Raw genomic sequence first — 13,936 nt, forward strand, 5'->3', positions numbered from 1 at the left:
TTAATGATCTTTCTTCTCGAAACGTAGAAATTTAATAACATCTATCTTGAGTTGAAACTTGTGATAAACATTTATATGATTTGATGATTTTACTTCCCGAAAAGTATAAATTTAATAACATATATTTTGAGTTCAAAATTGTTATAAATATTTATATGACTTGATGATTTTTCTTCGCGAAAGGTAGAAATTTATTCTTTTATTTTTTTAAAAAGTTTTCTAAAGAGAGAAAGTCGATATTTTATATTTATTTAACTTTTTCACAGTTTTGCGAAATCAGTTTTTCTAAGCGACCTCTTCAATGATCATAAGCACTAACCCGATGTGTTTTGGAAAAACAGTTCTAAGTATAATAGGGGTTATGGAAAAATTTGTGATAGAGGGTAGAGCTGCTTCAGATAAACACAAATAGAAAGATTAACTGCTTAGGGCTCAGGGGCGCCTTTCGAGAGCCTAGTGTAGGCAGGGGTATAAGCAGACGGACTTAGCAGCTATGTCGAATCATCAAGACCATATATATATACTTTGTTGTATATGTACATTCGTACTTAACTAGTATTTCCTTTTAAATTTTTAAATTTTTAAATTTTTCCTCAAATTTAGGCTCAACTTCCGATTGTCGAACGTATTACAGTTAGCTTTAGCTAACTGAATATTTTTTAATTTTAAGCTTAATAAATTATTGATTAATAAATATGGTAAATAAAAGTGGGCGTGCTGTTGATCGTGATTTTTCGTGCGTGATTCTTTAAGCCCCTTTGGATCAGCAGTTACCACCTCTAGTGCGAAGGTAAGGAGGCTGCTTGTTGGCTACAACCTGAATTGGTAATTAAAACTATGCGCAACTGCAACAGCTGGTGTTGTTGTTGCTATTGTTGTTGTTGTTATTGTTGCTGCTGCTGCATTAACACCCTCTCTATACAAAGCAGCATGATAAACATGGAAGCGCAAGTTTCTCTCCAGCCAGCCAGCCAGCCAGCCAGCCAGGCACCCAGGCAGCGCATGCTTTTTAATGTATCTTTTAGTTAGCTGCTGCAACAAACAACATTTTCAATTAAGTGTTGCTGCTGATGTTGCAGTTGTTGTTGGGATGGGCGTGTGTGAGAAATGTTGCTGCTACTTGGATATGTTATACTATATGTATGTATGGAGGTCGCTTGTTCTCTCTGCTTAGCATAAGCAATTCTATTGTCTTGCAATGTGGAATGTGTTACCAACTGCCACAACATTATGGCCAGTTAGCTGACGGTTCTTGTAATTATAAAAGAAGGAAAATAAGTACGAGCTAGGGCCTATTAGAAATATGGGTGTTGCTGGCTGGCTGGCTGGCTGGCTGGTGGCTGTGTGGGTAGTCATTAACAGTTCTTGGGAATGCAAGATGGAAATCAGGTGAAAATATGAAATTAACTCTTATGATGCAGAACTCGATTCCCATGTTCTTGAGTGAAGAAAAAATGCATAATTTAAGTTGCTTTCTTAATAACTATAAGAAGAATTTAAGGTCAAGTTTGCACTGCGAAAACAAAGCAAAAGAAAATTAATTAAAAATAGAGTATTCGACAAAAAAAAACTAGCTAACTTTAATTTTATTTTAAGCACCATACAATCCCTCAGAGTTCGAATTCTTTTCCCACACTCCCACATGCAAGTCTATTTATTGCTCACATAAGTGGGGGGGCGCCTCACTATTTACCATAAATCACAAAAATTTAATTAAAACTTAAGCCGGAACCAAAACACATGCTAAGCGCAAATGAACTCATTTACACAGATTTTTACGAGCCATAATTCTAATCTGTAATCGGTGAGCTGCGAGCTCCGAGCACTTAAGACCCGATCCGGACCGGACTCTAAAATTTAAAGCGCTCCCAAAGACAACGCGCGTGCGCAATTATTTCAAAGTTTACGAGGCAATAAAACGAGTGAAAAATAAATAAATAATAAAAAATAAAACTTACCTTTCTATGTGAGACCAAGAGCGGTGTGTGATTGTCAAAGGCTGTTGGGAATAGAAAGAAAACAACAGAAATTCAATTAAAATCCATTATTACGTAATAAATTGAAAAGGTTATAAAAATCAGCACTTATTGCATTTACATTTACATTTACATTCATTTATACAGGCTATGTCGGATACAGTTACACAAATAATTAATAAAACGTTAAATTGTGCAATTAAGCAAATGATCAGCTCTAATCGCCACCTTTCCCATTCCAATTGCCTTTTAAAATATGCAAACAGTTGAATCGCTCTCTGACTTACAATTTCTTTCTTAACATTTCATGTTGTCTGCACTTCCGCACTTGATGGCCAAGCCCAAGCGAAAAATTGTAACAAAAATCACAGCATAGTGCGGGTATCGTACTTGTATAAATAAAAACTTGAAACGGGTTCAGCAATCATAAACTTGTTATGCAGACGGACAGGCGGACATTGTGGGCCGAGGGGTTGGCCGATTAGGGGCTGGGGGGAAATTGGAATTGGCAGCATTGTGGCAAGACCAACCACGGTTCAACGGAAAACTGTCAGCGAAATGTAAGTTATATCTCAATATACTTGTATATACTACTCGCATGTACATTTATATATATTTATTTATGCGATCGAGTGTGCATGTGAGCTTATTAAGCGCAATGCATTTGTTGGCATTTTGTTTAACAATTAAATGCAATTTTGAAAAGTTGCACAAATATAGGCGGCTACAAATATAAATAGCTATAAAAAATGGTTAAATTGTTGACACAGCGGCGCACAGTTTTTTACACTAAGCAGCAAAAAAGTAAAGTCTAACCAAATTGAATTGAAAACTAAATATTAACACATAAAGCAATTGGTAATTATTTACACTGATGGGAGAATAGGAGGGGCTGAGGATTTGAGGAATTTATTTTGCAGCTTGCAATAAGCCAGACAAAATTTCCACTGATTCAAGTCATCATTTAAAGGGATACAATAATAATGGATATTGATGAAATTCTTAGAAGCGGTACTTATAGTGCAGATGGTATATGTAAGGCAGATCTAAGGCTACATAAATACGATTTGTGTCCAACTCACTCACTCGATATTAGTGATTTTTCCATAACTCCCGTAATTCGTGAAATTTTGTAAGCAACTTTCCCATAACTACCGTAATTCCAGAAGATCCCTTTAAAGAACTTTTTCCCATTTAAAACAGATATGTGATTTTCCCATAACTCCCGTAATTCCTGGAGATTTTTTTAAATAACTTTTTCCCCATTTAAAGCAGATATTTGATTTTCCCATAACTCCCGTAATTCCTGGAGATTTTTTAAAGAACCTTTTTTCCCCACTTAAAGCAGATATTTGATTTTCCCATAGCTCCCGTAATTCCTGGAGATTTTTTAAAGAAGTTTTTTACCCATTTAAAGCAGATATTTGATTTTCCCCTAACTCCCGTAATTCCTGGAGATTTTTTAAAGAAGTTTTTTACCCATTTAAAGCAGATATTTGATTTTCCCCTAACTCCCGTAATTCCTGGAGATTTTTTAAAGAAATTGTTTTACCCATTTAAAGCAGATATTTGATTTTCCCCTAACTCCCGTAATTCCTGGAAATTTTTTAAATAACTTTTTTACCCATTTAAAGCAGTTATTTGATTTTCCCATAACTCCCGTAATTCCTGGAGATTTTTTAAATAACTTTTTTACCCATTTAAAGCAGTTATTTGATTTTCCCATAACTCCCGTAATTCCTGGAAATTTTTAAACAACTTTTTTCCCATTTAAAACAGATTTGTGATTATCCCATAACTCCCGTAATTTTTGGAGATTTATTAAAGACCTAGAATTTCCCCATTTAAAGCAGATATTTGATTTTCCCATAACTCCCGTTATTCCTTGAGATTTAAGAAAAAAAAACTTTTTTTCCCCATTCAGATATTTGCTTTGGCCTGCACCTCAATAAAAACGACCTCAAATTTGTAGCTTAGTGTGATAGATTGATAGACAGTGGCTATTATAGCTATATGGGTGGTGCATGCCGGCCGGCTGACCGGCTTGTGATTACAGGGCGTGTAGAGTGCGACAAAACTTGGACAGGTTGGCCGGCTCTCGACGCTTTTGTGGCTCGCCAATTTCATTTGAAATTTATTAAGCGTGACTGACATTTGGCGGCGCTTTGTAATTACTACGCCCCAGCATTCCACACGCATTACACTATACTATACATAAGTATAAATAGTATAAAACAAAGAAGCAATAAAATTATTCATACTGCTCTCGGCATTGTGTTTGTGCCCTTTGGTTGTTCCGCTTAAAGCTTTGAACCCGTACAAATTTGGTTGTAGTTTTTGGCCTTTTTGGAGCAGGTACTCAGCAACACACACACACACACACATAGTTTAATGGCCCAGCTGAGGAGCGCTGTTTTGCACTTTTGAAGCGGTTGGCGGTTTGGGCTAAGAAGAGCCTGAGGTAAGCCAACAGCATGATATCATTATGACTTGTACATCACTTTCGCAGGAAATGAAGAAATAAGTCAAAAAAAAAACCATAATCTAAGCAGACAGGTCAGCTTGTTCCTCAGCTGGACATGTTTTCATACATCGTCCATTCAAAAGAATTTTAAAGAATAGTCTCTGTCTCTGCCGTCTCGAGCATGCCGCGAATTTATAATTAAATAATAAATTTTCAGCGGCCGCAACGGTTCCACATCATAATTAATTGACATTTAGCAAAGAATTTCAAACGAAAGGAAGATCTTTATATTCTTTCCGCTCTTGTGTCTTGCCAATTGTCAAAATTTGCGCGCATTTAAATTTATTAATGCTTGATTTATGGGCCTGGGAACATGTGTTGAATTTGATTGCTTGGAATTCGAACGTTACAAATTTTGACAGTTCAAAGATACATTCATTCAAATGGCTTGGAGATAGCGAAGCACTTGTGGCCTCGCGGCCATCTGTGAGCTAAAAGTAGCAGATTAGTGATGAATTAACAATAAGCTTGACAGGCCATAAAGAATGAAAACCGTTAGGGGAATTAGTCTGGTTGACAGCCATGGATTAGATGGATTAGCGTAAGGCAACGACAATAGAAATGCTGACAACTCTTATCTATCTATAGGTTTGGCTCGTTTCTAACTTACATATGTACTCGTACTATATATAATGTTTATGATATTGCATTATAAAAACATAAAACCCTGCCCCAACAAATTGTTAATCATGGTTACCCTGAAAAAAGAGCGAACCCCTAAGATCACTCATAAAATTTTGCAAAATAAATATTCGTATTGCCTTTGATCCAATAAGCTAGCTGCGTAGTTGAATGTTCAATTGTTTGCATTTCTTTTGACGTTTTAACGTCAAGCTGTTTATATTGTTTGTGTTTTTATTTGATTAAGCTTTTAAGCTGAACTGTAGCGAATTTGTGCTTATCTGCTATATATATACTATATAAGGCGATTCTTCCTTGTAACGCCGCCGGTAAAGAGATGGATAGGATGCTGAAATTTATTTAAATTATTAAAAATTCTCACAGCAAGCTAATCCATGCGCCTTTTTGTGAAACCAGGGAGGCGCCTATCCATTCATTAGAATCGATAATTATTTTCTATGTAATCCTAAAGCAAACATTACAACTAAAATTGATTAAAATTGCGTATTGAAGTCAAAGGTATCTGGATACCAATTTCAACATATTTTGTTTCCGATGTATAAACAAATTAATTTTCCTTTTATACTTCCATCACTAATATAGCCAAGATTTTACGTCCATGGTTTAAATATCGGGTTGTTTGTGAGCCGTTTTGCTTTAAAATTGAATATATACATATAATAGCAGTATATTTTTTGAAGATGCTAAATAACTGTTTGCAATTTAGTTTTTAAAAATGATTTCAAGTATAAATATGTTGAACGGTTCGCTTTATAAGATCCATAAAAGAAATCCAATTGTGGATCACTCTTTCGAGCCATTTTTTATTCCAAAACTGCAAACGAGGCTGACCAGAGATGAGTTTGTACTAATATTTTTAGTACTGTGTTAATTTTAAAATTTATTGAGAATATATTTCAAAATTTCTTTTGTTTAAATTCCTATAATAACATAATAAATTTGTTTCTAATGATTTTCACTTTATTTTGGATTGTGGATCACTTTTCCGAGCAATTTTGTTTTCCAAAACCGCAAACGAGTCTCGCTTCTCACCAAAGATGAGTTTGTACTAATATTTTTAGTACTGTGATAATTTTAAAATTTATTATTCTCAATAAATATTTCAAAATTTCTTTTATAACAAATTTGTTTCAAATAATTTCCACTATATTTTCTTTTTCTTTTATTTTTTTTATTTCATTAATATTTCTTTGAGTTTTTTTTAATTTCTCGCTAATATTTTTTCTTATACACATTTATATTTAGTTCAGTGGGTTAAGGTTGTGTTTTCCCAGAGAAATGATTTATTTATGAATCGAACAAAAACAAAGTCATCGCCTCTGAGTCATTGTTGCAAGCCTAATGGCTATTAATAGGCCTTTTTTCATTCACTTCACATGTCAAAGTTTTCTTTTTCAATATTTAAGCTTTTGCTTTCTTTCATAACATGGACTTTGCATTGCTTTAAAAAAGCGCAACACATAAAAACAAATTAGCAAATTGCATGATAAGATTAGATTAAAAATTGTACCCAAAAGTTGTGTAAATGAAAAGCTTTCATATATAATATCTAAGTGTTCCAGTTCTTTGTTGAGTTGCAATCGAATTGAAATACTCTAGAGCTGGATTTGTTTGCATTTACCAAATCAATCAATTTAATTATAACTGATAATAGCGAAGTGCATGTTTTTGTCTGACTTTCGTAAAATTCCTCCACCCCTTCGCCCGCGATTGCAATTTTAGTTCAGTGCTGAATAGAAAAGCATAAACATTTTCATGTCTATCTCGCACTTTTTACTCATTTTCTTAATAAAGTTTTGCTTTGTTGTTGCACTGACTCTATAAGCCACAACAACAATGCTGCTGTTGACCAAGTGGCCTCCAAGTGGCAATTTACTTTCTAATGTCATGAAAGTCATTGGCAAAAGCAAACTCTTTTCCATTTATTTCAGCCAACTATTTTATTTTATTTTGCAGTTAATTTTTTTACCCACGCTGCAGTCAAAGAAATTGATAAATAATACGCTATCTGTCTATGCTATATACCTCTATATATCGTCATATGTATACTCGTAGTGTGTTTGCTTTGATTAATTAAGCAAAAGTGTTTGCTCAACAAAAACTAATGGAGAAACAAAACGAAAATAAGGTGTTAAATCGCTGAAAGCTACAAATTGTTGGCTCCACCAAACTCAGCGGTTTTCATAAATAATAATAATAATATGAATAATACTAGTATTACACACTTTTCTGTTTTGTTTCTAACCGCCCCGTGGAAGAAAAAAAAAGCAGCAAAGGCCGATAAGTTTTTTAGCCGTCGAGCGAAACAAGTCAGCGGGGCTTTGCCATTTTCAGCTTTTCTGACTCTTAAATGGTTTATAGGCATGTAATTAACTGTAATTTGCGTTGCGAGCGAGCAAAGCATTTTATCAAAGTCCTCCCAGGCGGGTGATTCTCGGCGTGACAATGACCTTTGCCGTTTTGTGATTTAGTTACAACAAATGGCGGATTTCTTTCAATTAAAAACTAATTAATAATCTTTTTTTGATTTATTATACGCTGCGGACAGACGCCAATCAAAAAGTCATATTTAATCGTGTTAATTATGGACGGCTTTTAATGTAATTAAACTAATTAAGGCAAGAACTGTTGAAATGGAACTCTGACTGCAATGTGGAAAAGCTAATTGACACAGTTTTTTCCAAATCCACCACTCCTTCTTTCGTTCTATTTTCAATGACTGTATATAACGATGTCTGATTCCTAGTTACTCAGATTAGATTAGATTGGATTGGTTTTAGCCATTGACGCAAGTGCCTCTTACTAGTAGAGTGTGGCAATTAATACGAGTATATCTTCTTTTCAATGGATTTTATGCCAAGGGCAATGCCTTACTCTTTAATTAATCATTTAAATGGATTTTTGTTTAAAGTTCTCCGCGTTTAGTCAAATGTTGATACTTTCAGGAACAGATTTAGCTCTACAATAGAATGAAAATGATTAGAATTTTGAAAAAAATCCAAGTTCTACGACTGACCATCTATAAAGACAGATAACCGCTCAGTTACAAGTACTTTCTTCAAATGAAAATATAGAATGAATATTTTTGTTAAATGAGTTTATTTTATTCAAAACAATTACCTTTCGACATAATACAAATTGTTTGCAAAAAGAAATGCAAAGCAATATGAATGAACTAGAGTTTTTAGTCGGCCGTCATGTTTTTGAATGGATTGGATGTCATTAAAGCTCTTTCCTTAATCGGAAAATGCAATTTTCCAAAAAGTCTGGCGAATATGAGAAATGATTGATGGCTAAAATGGGATTTGTTGTCAAAAACTCGAAGACAAGGTTCCCTATATTGGGGTCTAATATATATGCGGGCTAAATATGATTTACCAAACGCTTTAAAGCACCAAAACAAAATATGGCAATAAACCTTTGGGTAGATGAAATGATTTTCCAATAAATAATTCCGTACGAATCGTAGAAACAAATCAACATTGTCTTCATTTTTAGCTTCTTACTTGTAGAACGACCCTCTTAGGCTCATCTGGTTGCTTTCAATCGGCACTTTGATGCTTGGATACAGGATGGTATTAAAAACTACACTTCTTATTATCAGTATCCATAATGTATAAGAAGTTTTGGCCCGTTTTTGACTCTTTAATGATGGCATCTTTCGAATGTCGAAATTTTGACTGGATATCGGAAAAAAATGTGCTTAACTAAAGCAGTCAATAAGGAATGTTTTAAAAAAGTTATGTGTTCTTTGGCATTCCTCTTATATTAGACAAGTCTAGTAATATTCTAAAGCAATAATATTAAAAAGCAATGAATAGCTTTAAAAATGTATAGTAAGCATTATAAATTTTTAAGCAATTTATTTTCACAATTAGGAAATTTGTTTCGACTTTAGAAGTTTTAATTTTCAGCGTTAAGGTCGTTCTAAATATAAAAATGGAGTAAAGTGTACCTATTTTGAATTCATTGATAACACACTACAGCCCACGTTGATTGCATTAACTATAGAGATAACACAGTAAGAACTCGACAGATAGCGCGTAGGAATTAAGCTGTTTATTCCAAAATAAAGGCGAGAATTACTTTCTATTTAGATTTCTTTGCCTAAAAGGTATCTGTGTTGTGTGTTTATATTAGATATAATGAGCAGATAGTTTCGCTTGAAAACGTCATGCTGTTGCTTATATCAATACCATGGGAACTATATTTTGATATTCTAAAGCTAAACGTCAAACAAAAAACTAAACAAACACATTTATCTTTATGACTCAATACCGAACTTCTTAGGATATTATGGTATTATGTATTCACATTTAAGGTCAAAGCTGCCGCACAGTTATGCCACTTTGCATCATAAAAGGTGTCACACGCCACATGTGCCGCACAATTTCATAACAAAAGTCATCTACCAAAGAAATTTTCCGATTCATTTCTTTATACGAGTAAGCCACAATTCCCTGCCCACGAAATCTTTGGCTTTGTTCAAAACCGTTTACAATCAAATGCAATCTTATGTGAGTTTCATTTAGGCAGGCGGCTCTATTCTTTACTATAGATGGCTGTTATGTAAGTTTGGAAATGATAAAGTTTTTGGTAGGCTAGAGTGGGGTGGGGGATTATGGTCAGCCATTTATGTTGACTACAAAAAGCCGCCAGTGGCAGACAACAACAAAAAGCCAGGGCCCAGCCCCATTTGGTAGAAATACTTTAAATGTCACTTTTGCTTTCGTCTTTTGTGTGCTGTTGGCAGCGAAAAGAAAAATATAAATGTTTATGGCAGCCGACTCCAAATTAAAATAGACAAATAGACAACAAATTAATAAAATATGCAGACTATGGAAATTTGCAAGCAAATTAAAATATTTCGAGAAGCCGCCACAAAGCGCACAAATGGCCAAAAGCGACTACCAAGACTTTGTAAGCGCATAGCCGGCAACTTGAGCAGGTTGGGAAAAAAGCAACAACAATAAACGGCAAAATAAACGCAGTAGTTGTTGTTGTTTGTTATTTTTTTCACTCGACGTGCGCGCTTTTGAGAAATGTGAAAGATGAAAGCGTAAATGCTGATTAAAGATTGTTTCTGTTTTATATACTATATTTATGCAAAGTGAAAGACCCCGCTACTCAGCCAGCCAGCCAGCCAGTCAGCCAGTCAGTCAGAGAGTCAGTCAGGGAGTCAGGCGGCCAAGCATTTAACTGCAGCTTTTGATAACAGATACGATGCCGCCGACGACGACGACACCCGCTTGCCAGCCAGTCAGGCAGGCAGCCATACCCACACTATAATTTCACAGTCATTCAAACATTTCACTCTCCCCCCCCCTCTAAGTAGAAAGCGAGAGTTTCAATTACACTTGCCAGCCCACAGCCAAGCCATGGCGCATGCGCAGCCGCCAGAGGAGTCGGAGTCGGTGCCGGTGCCGGAGCCGGAGCCACCCAACCAACTTGTCGTGTTGGAATTGTGTCAAAATAGCCATAAAAATCAGCGCACTTGCCTGGCTTGATATATGGTCGTTGTTCATGTAGATTGACAACTGACTACACATACTATATACATATATATGCATACATATATATGAATAAATAAATGTGTGTGTGTGTCTGATTGTAGAGCATATAGATTTATATACTCGCATTCATTGATAAGATACGAACTGAGGCAATTACTTGTCGATTTTTACGGACACTGTCGGCAAAAATATTACAGGGCGACAAATAACAGCTGATGCGAAATATAATGTGAAAAAATTACAATTCATTTCAACATTTTATTTTAATATTGAGTTTCTTGAAATGTTGAAATGTTTCGACAAGTTAGAGTAGCGCTATAAATGCCATAATTAAGTAGCCTAACATTTGTATATTAATGGAAATTTGTGCGACAAAACGAAATACTAACTCATAACTTATAATATTAATAATTTTAATATAATGTGAAAAAACTACAATTAATTTCAACATTTTATTTAAATGTTGAGTTTCTTAAAGTCAGTTCATAGTCACGATGTTTCGACAAGTTACAGTAGAGTTGAAGTTGCTATAATTAAATAGCTTAAATTTTTATATTAGTGAAAATTTGTGTGGCAAAACGAAATATTAACTAACTGATAACTAATAATATTAAACATAATATTGATAATATAATGTGGAAAAATTGCACATTACTTAACCATTTTATTTAAATGTTAAGTGTCTTGAAATGTTGAAATGTGTCGAAAAGTTAGAGTAGCGCTATAAATGCCATAATTAAATAGCTCAACATTTGTTTATTAATGGAACTAACTGATAACTAATAATATTAATAATGTAATGTGGAAAAAATGAACATCACTTAAACAATTTATTTTAATGTTAAGTGTCTTAAATGAAATGTTTCGACAAGTTAGAGTAGCGCTATAAATGCCATAATTAAGTACCTTAGCATTTGTATATTAATGGAAATTTACGAAACGAAATACTAACTAACTCATAACTAATAATATTAACGGTTTTTTAACTGCTATTTGTAATTAGTTTTCATTTTAGAACTAATCAGCTGGTGCCAAATATTAAAAAACATTCCTGAAAATAATTAAATAACTTATTTGATAACAATAGTTGCTTCATATTGCAATTCTAAAAAGTGAAGTGAAAAACGCAGCTTTGAAGATCTTGTGTGTGCGAATCGTTTGGGAAAGCATATGAAAAGTCTAAGCCAACAAAAGCTGTTTCCAAAAATACTTCAAAAAAATGTCCACATTTTCAATATCAAGCCATTTTAAATTGTTCTTCCAAAAATTTTAACAAAACATCTATTGCAGTTTCACAGAATTTAGTTTAATTTCTTATGTTATGTGAGACAGATTAAGATTAAGATTAGTACTGTATTACTACATTTTTTAATACAAATTTCTGTTTTTGTTTCCTTTTTTTTTATGTTATGTTATAAGTTTTCTTTGTTATACATACAAAATGGCAGTATCATTTGCTATTAAAATAAAAATAAATAAATAAATAAATAAAAAAAATAAATAAATACTATATTCATGCAGCTATACTTACAATCTTATGCTAAATTTGTATACAAGTTATTTGGACGCCTGCCTTCAACATACTTAGAGAGAAAAGATATTCTGTCTCTTTAAAATGTAAAATCTAATTGTTTTCTCATTGCGTGACTCATATAGTCAAAGCTCATTAGAAACCAAAATAAACAGAATTAAATACGTATATTTAGCCGCCTAATAACGTGCTTTATCAGCCAATTTATAATCTTAGATTACACGTGTTGTTAAAACTCAAACGCCATTTCTTAAGTGGTCGCTTTTGTCTGCAAGTTTTCCTTTAAAAAATGTCGAACTATTTTAACAAAGGAAAAAAAAAAGAAAAATGCTAAAAGTATTTGATTTGTTTCCCACCCTGTATTTGATTGCCTTAAGCGATTTAATTGGATTAATTGACTAAGCAGTGCATTGCATCAAAATGTATTTATAATTTATGGCGCGAACTAATATTTATTTCTTTTTTTTTTATAACTAGACAAACGTAAGTGTAAATGCCACTGCGTGTGAAATGTCAATGCCTGTACATATGTGTGGCAGTGTTTGAACCTTGATATCTTGCCTATATAGCAATCATATAGTAGGTATGTTTGTAAAGCAAAACTGGCGTTCAGGGCCGCCTGCAGTTAACCAGTTAACTACAATACTCGTAGACGAGTATGCATGGATATTGTATAAGTATAACAAAACACTTGTCGTAAATCCATTAATAGTTATATTGTCACTTGGCGACACTCAAAAGACCCCACACACACACACACTCATACACTGACGCATGCAACAAGTGCCATCTAAATTAAACTTGAGCTGAAAGAAGCAGAAAAAAAGCGGCTGAGAAATCCCCCAAACAAATATCAAGCGCCCATTATTACACATTTGGATTATCATATGATTTATGTGCCACACGCACTTTCAAAATCACTTCAGAAAATATCTATATATATATGTACACATGTACGTGCAGATGTGTGCGTCTTTTTTAACGACTTGCCTTGCATTTGAAAGCCAAATATTTTTGGTAACACACACGCAGACTCTTATAAGCCGAACAGTTTCAAAATGCAAGCGCTCTCTTTCACAATCAGCTGACGACAAATATATAAGCATATACATATATATAGGCGGCACACACCTCTACAAAATGCAAACTGCACAGGTGGACAAGTTTGGACCCCAAACCAAAAAATGCCGCTGGGTCACTATTTTCCGACGACGCGGCGACCAAAATTTGGTTCAGGTTCAGTTTTGAGCGCACGCCGGCCGTCCATGCGTCTGTTACGCTTATGTCATTAACTGTCATTATAAAAAACTTATTATATTTAATTACATTTGTTATTGTTGTTGTTGCGTTTTTGGGTCTCTGGCAAGTGTGACAGCTTAAAATATTACAACAAAACTATAATAAATACAGGCTATGTGGGCTTTATTGCTGACCCGACCCAACCTCCTAATCTGATACGAAGCGTCTGCTAACTAACTAACTAACTAACTAAGTGTGTCTGCGTGTGTGGGCTTACAAATTCCAAGAAATGTTGCAAATTGTGTAAAACAAGAGAATATTTACGACCGAACTTATGAAATTAATGCCCAAGACCTATACGATTTTTATTTATAATTAACATAATCAGAGCCGTATTGAGAGGCCAACAGTTGATTCAAATAAAATTGATAAGACTATACTTATTTGTAATACAGAACCCAAATAGTGTTAGATTGTCAGATGACATATGAATGCTGTCAAGATTAAGAGT

At 34.1% G+C, this 13,936-nt stretch overlaps 1 protein-coding gene across 1 annotated transcript in view; it reads right to left on the bottom strand.

The window, feature by feature from the left end:
- Nucleotides 1-13,936, bottom strand: part of LOC115630972 (protein spire-like) — a 59,193-nt gene that overhangs the window by 35,526 nt on the left and 9,731 nt on the right. Inside the window, exon 2 of the mRNA XM_030527552.1 lies at nt 1,959-1,999. Coding sequence (XP_030383412.1) covers nt 1,959-1,999 — 41 coding nt within the window. The remainder of the gene's footprint in view (nt 1-1,958; nt 2,000-13,936) is intronic.

The sequence above is a fragment of the Scaptodrosophila lebanonensis genome, unplaced genomic scaffold, assembly GCF_003285725.1.
Source record: "Scaptodrosophila lebanonensis strain 11010-0011.00,11010-0021.00 unplaced genomic scaffold, SlebRS2 tig00001412-arrow-pilon, whole genome shotgun sequence".
NCBI classification, from domain to species: Eukaryota; Metazoa; Arthropoda; class Insecta; order Diptera; family Drosophilidae; genus Scaptodrosophila; species Scaptodrosophila lebanonensis.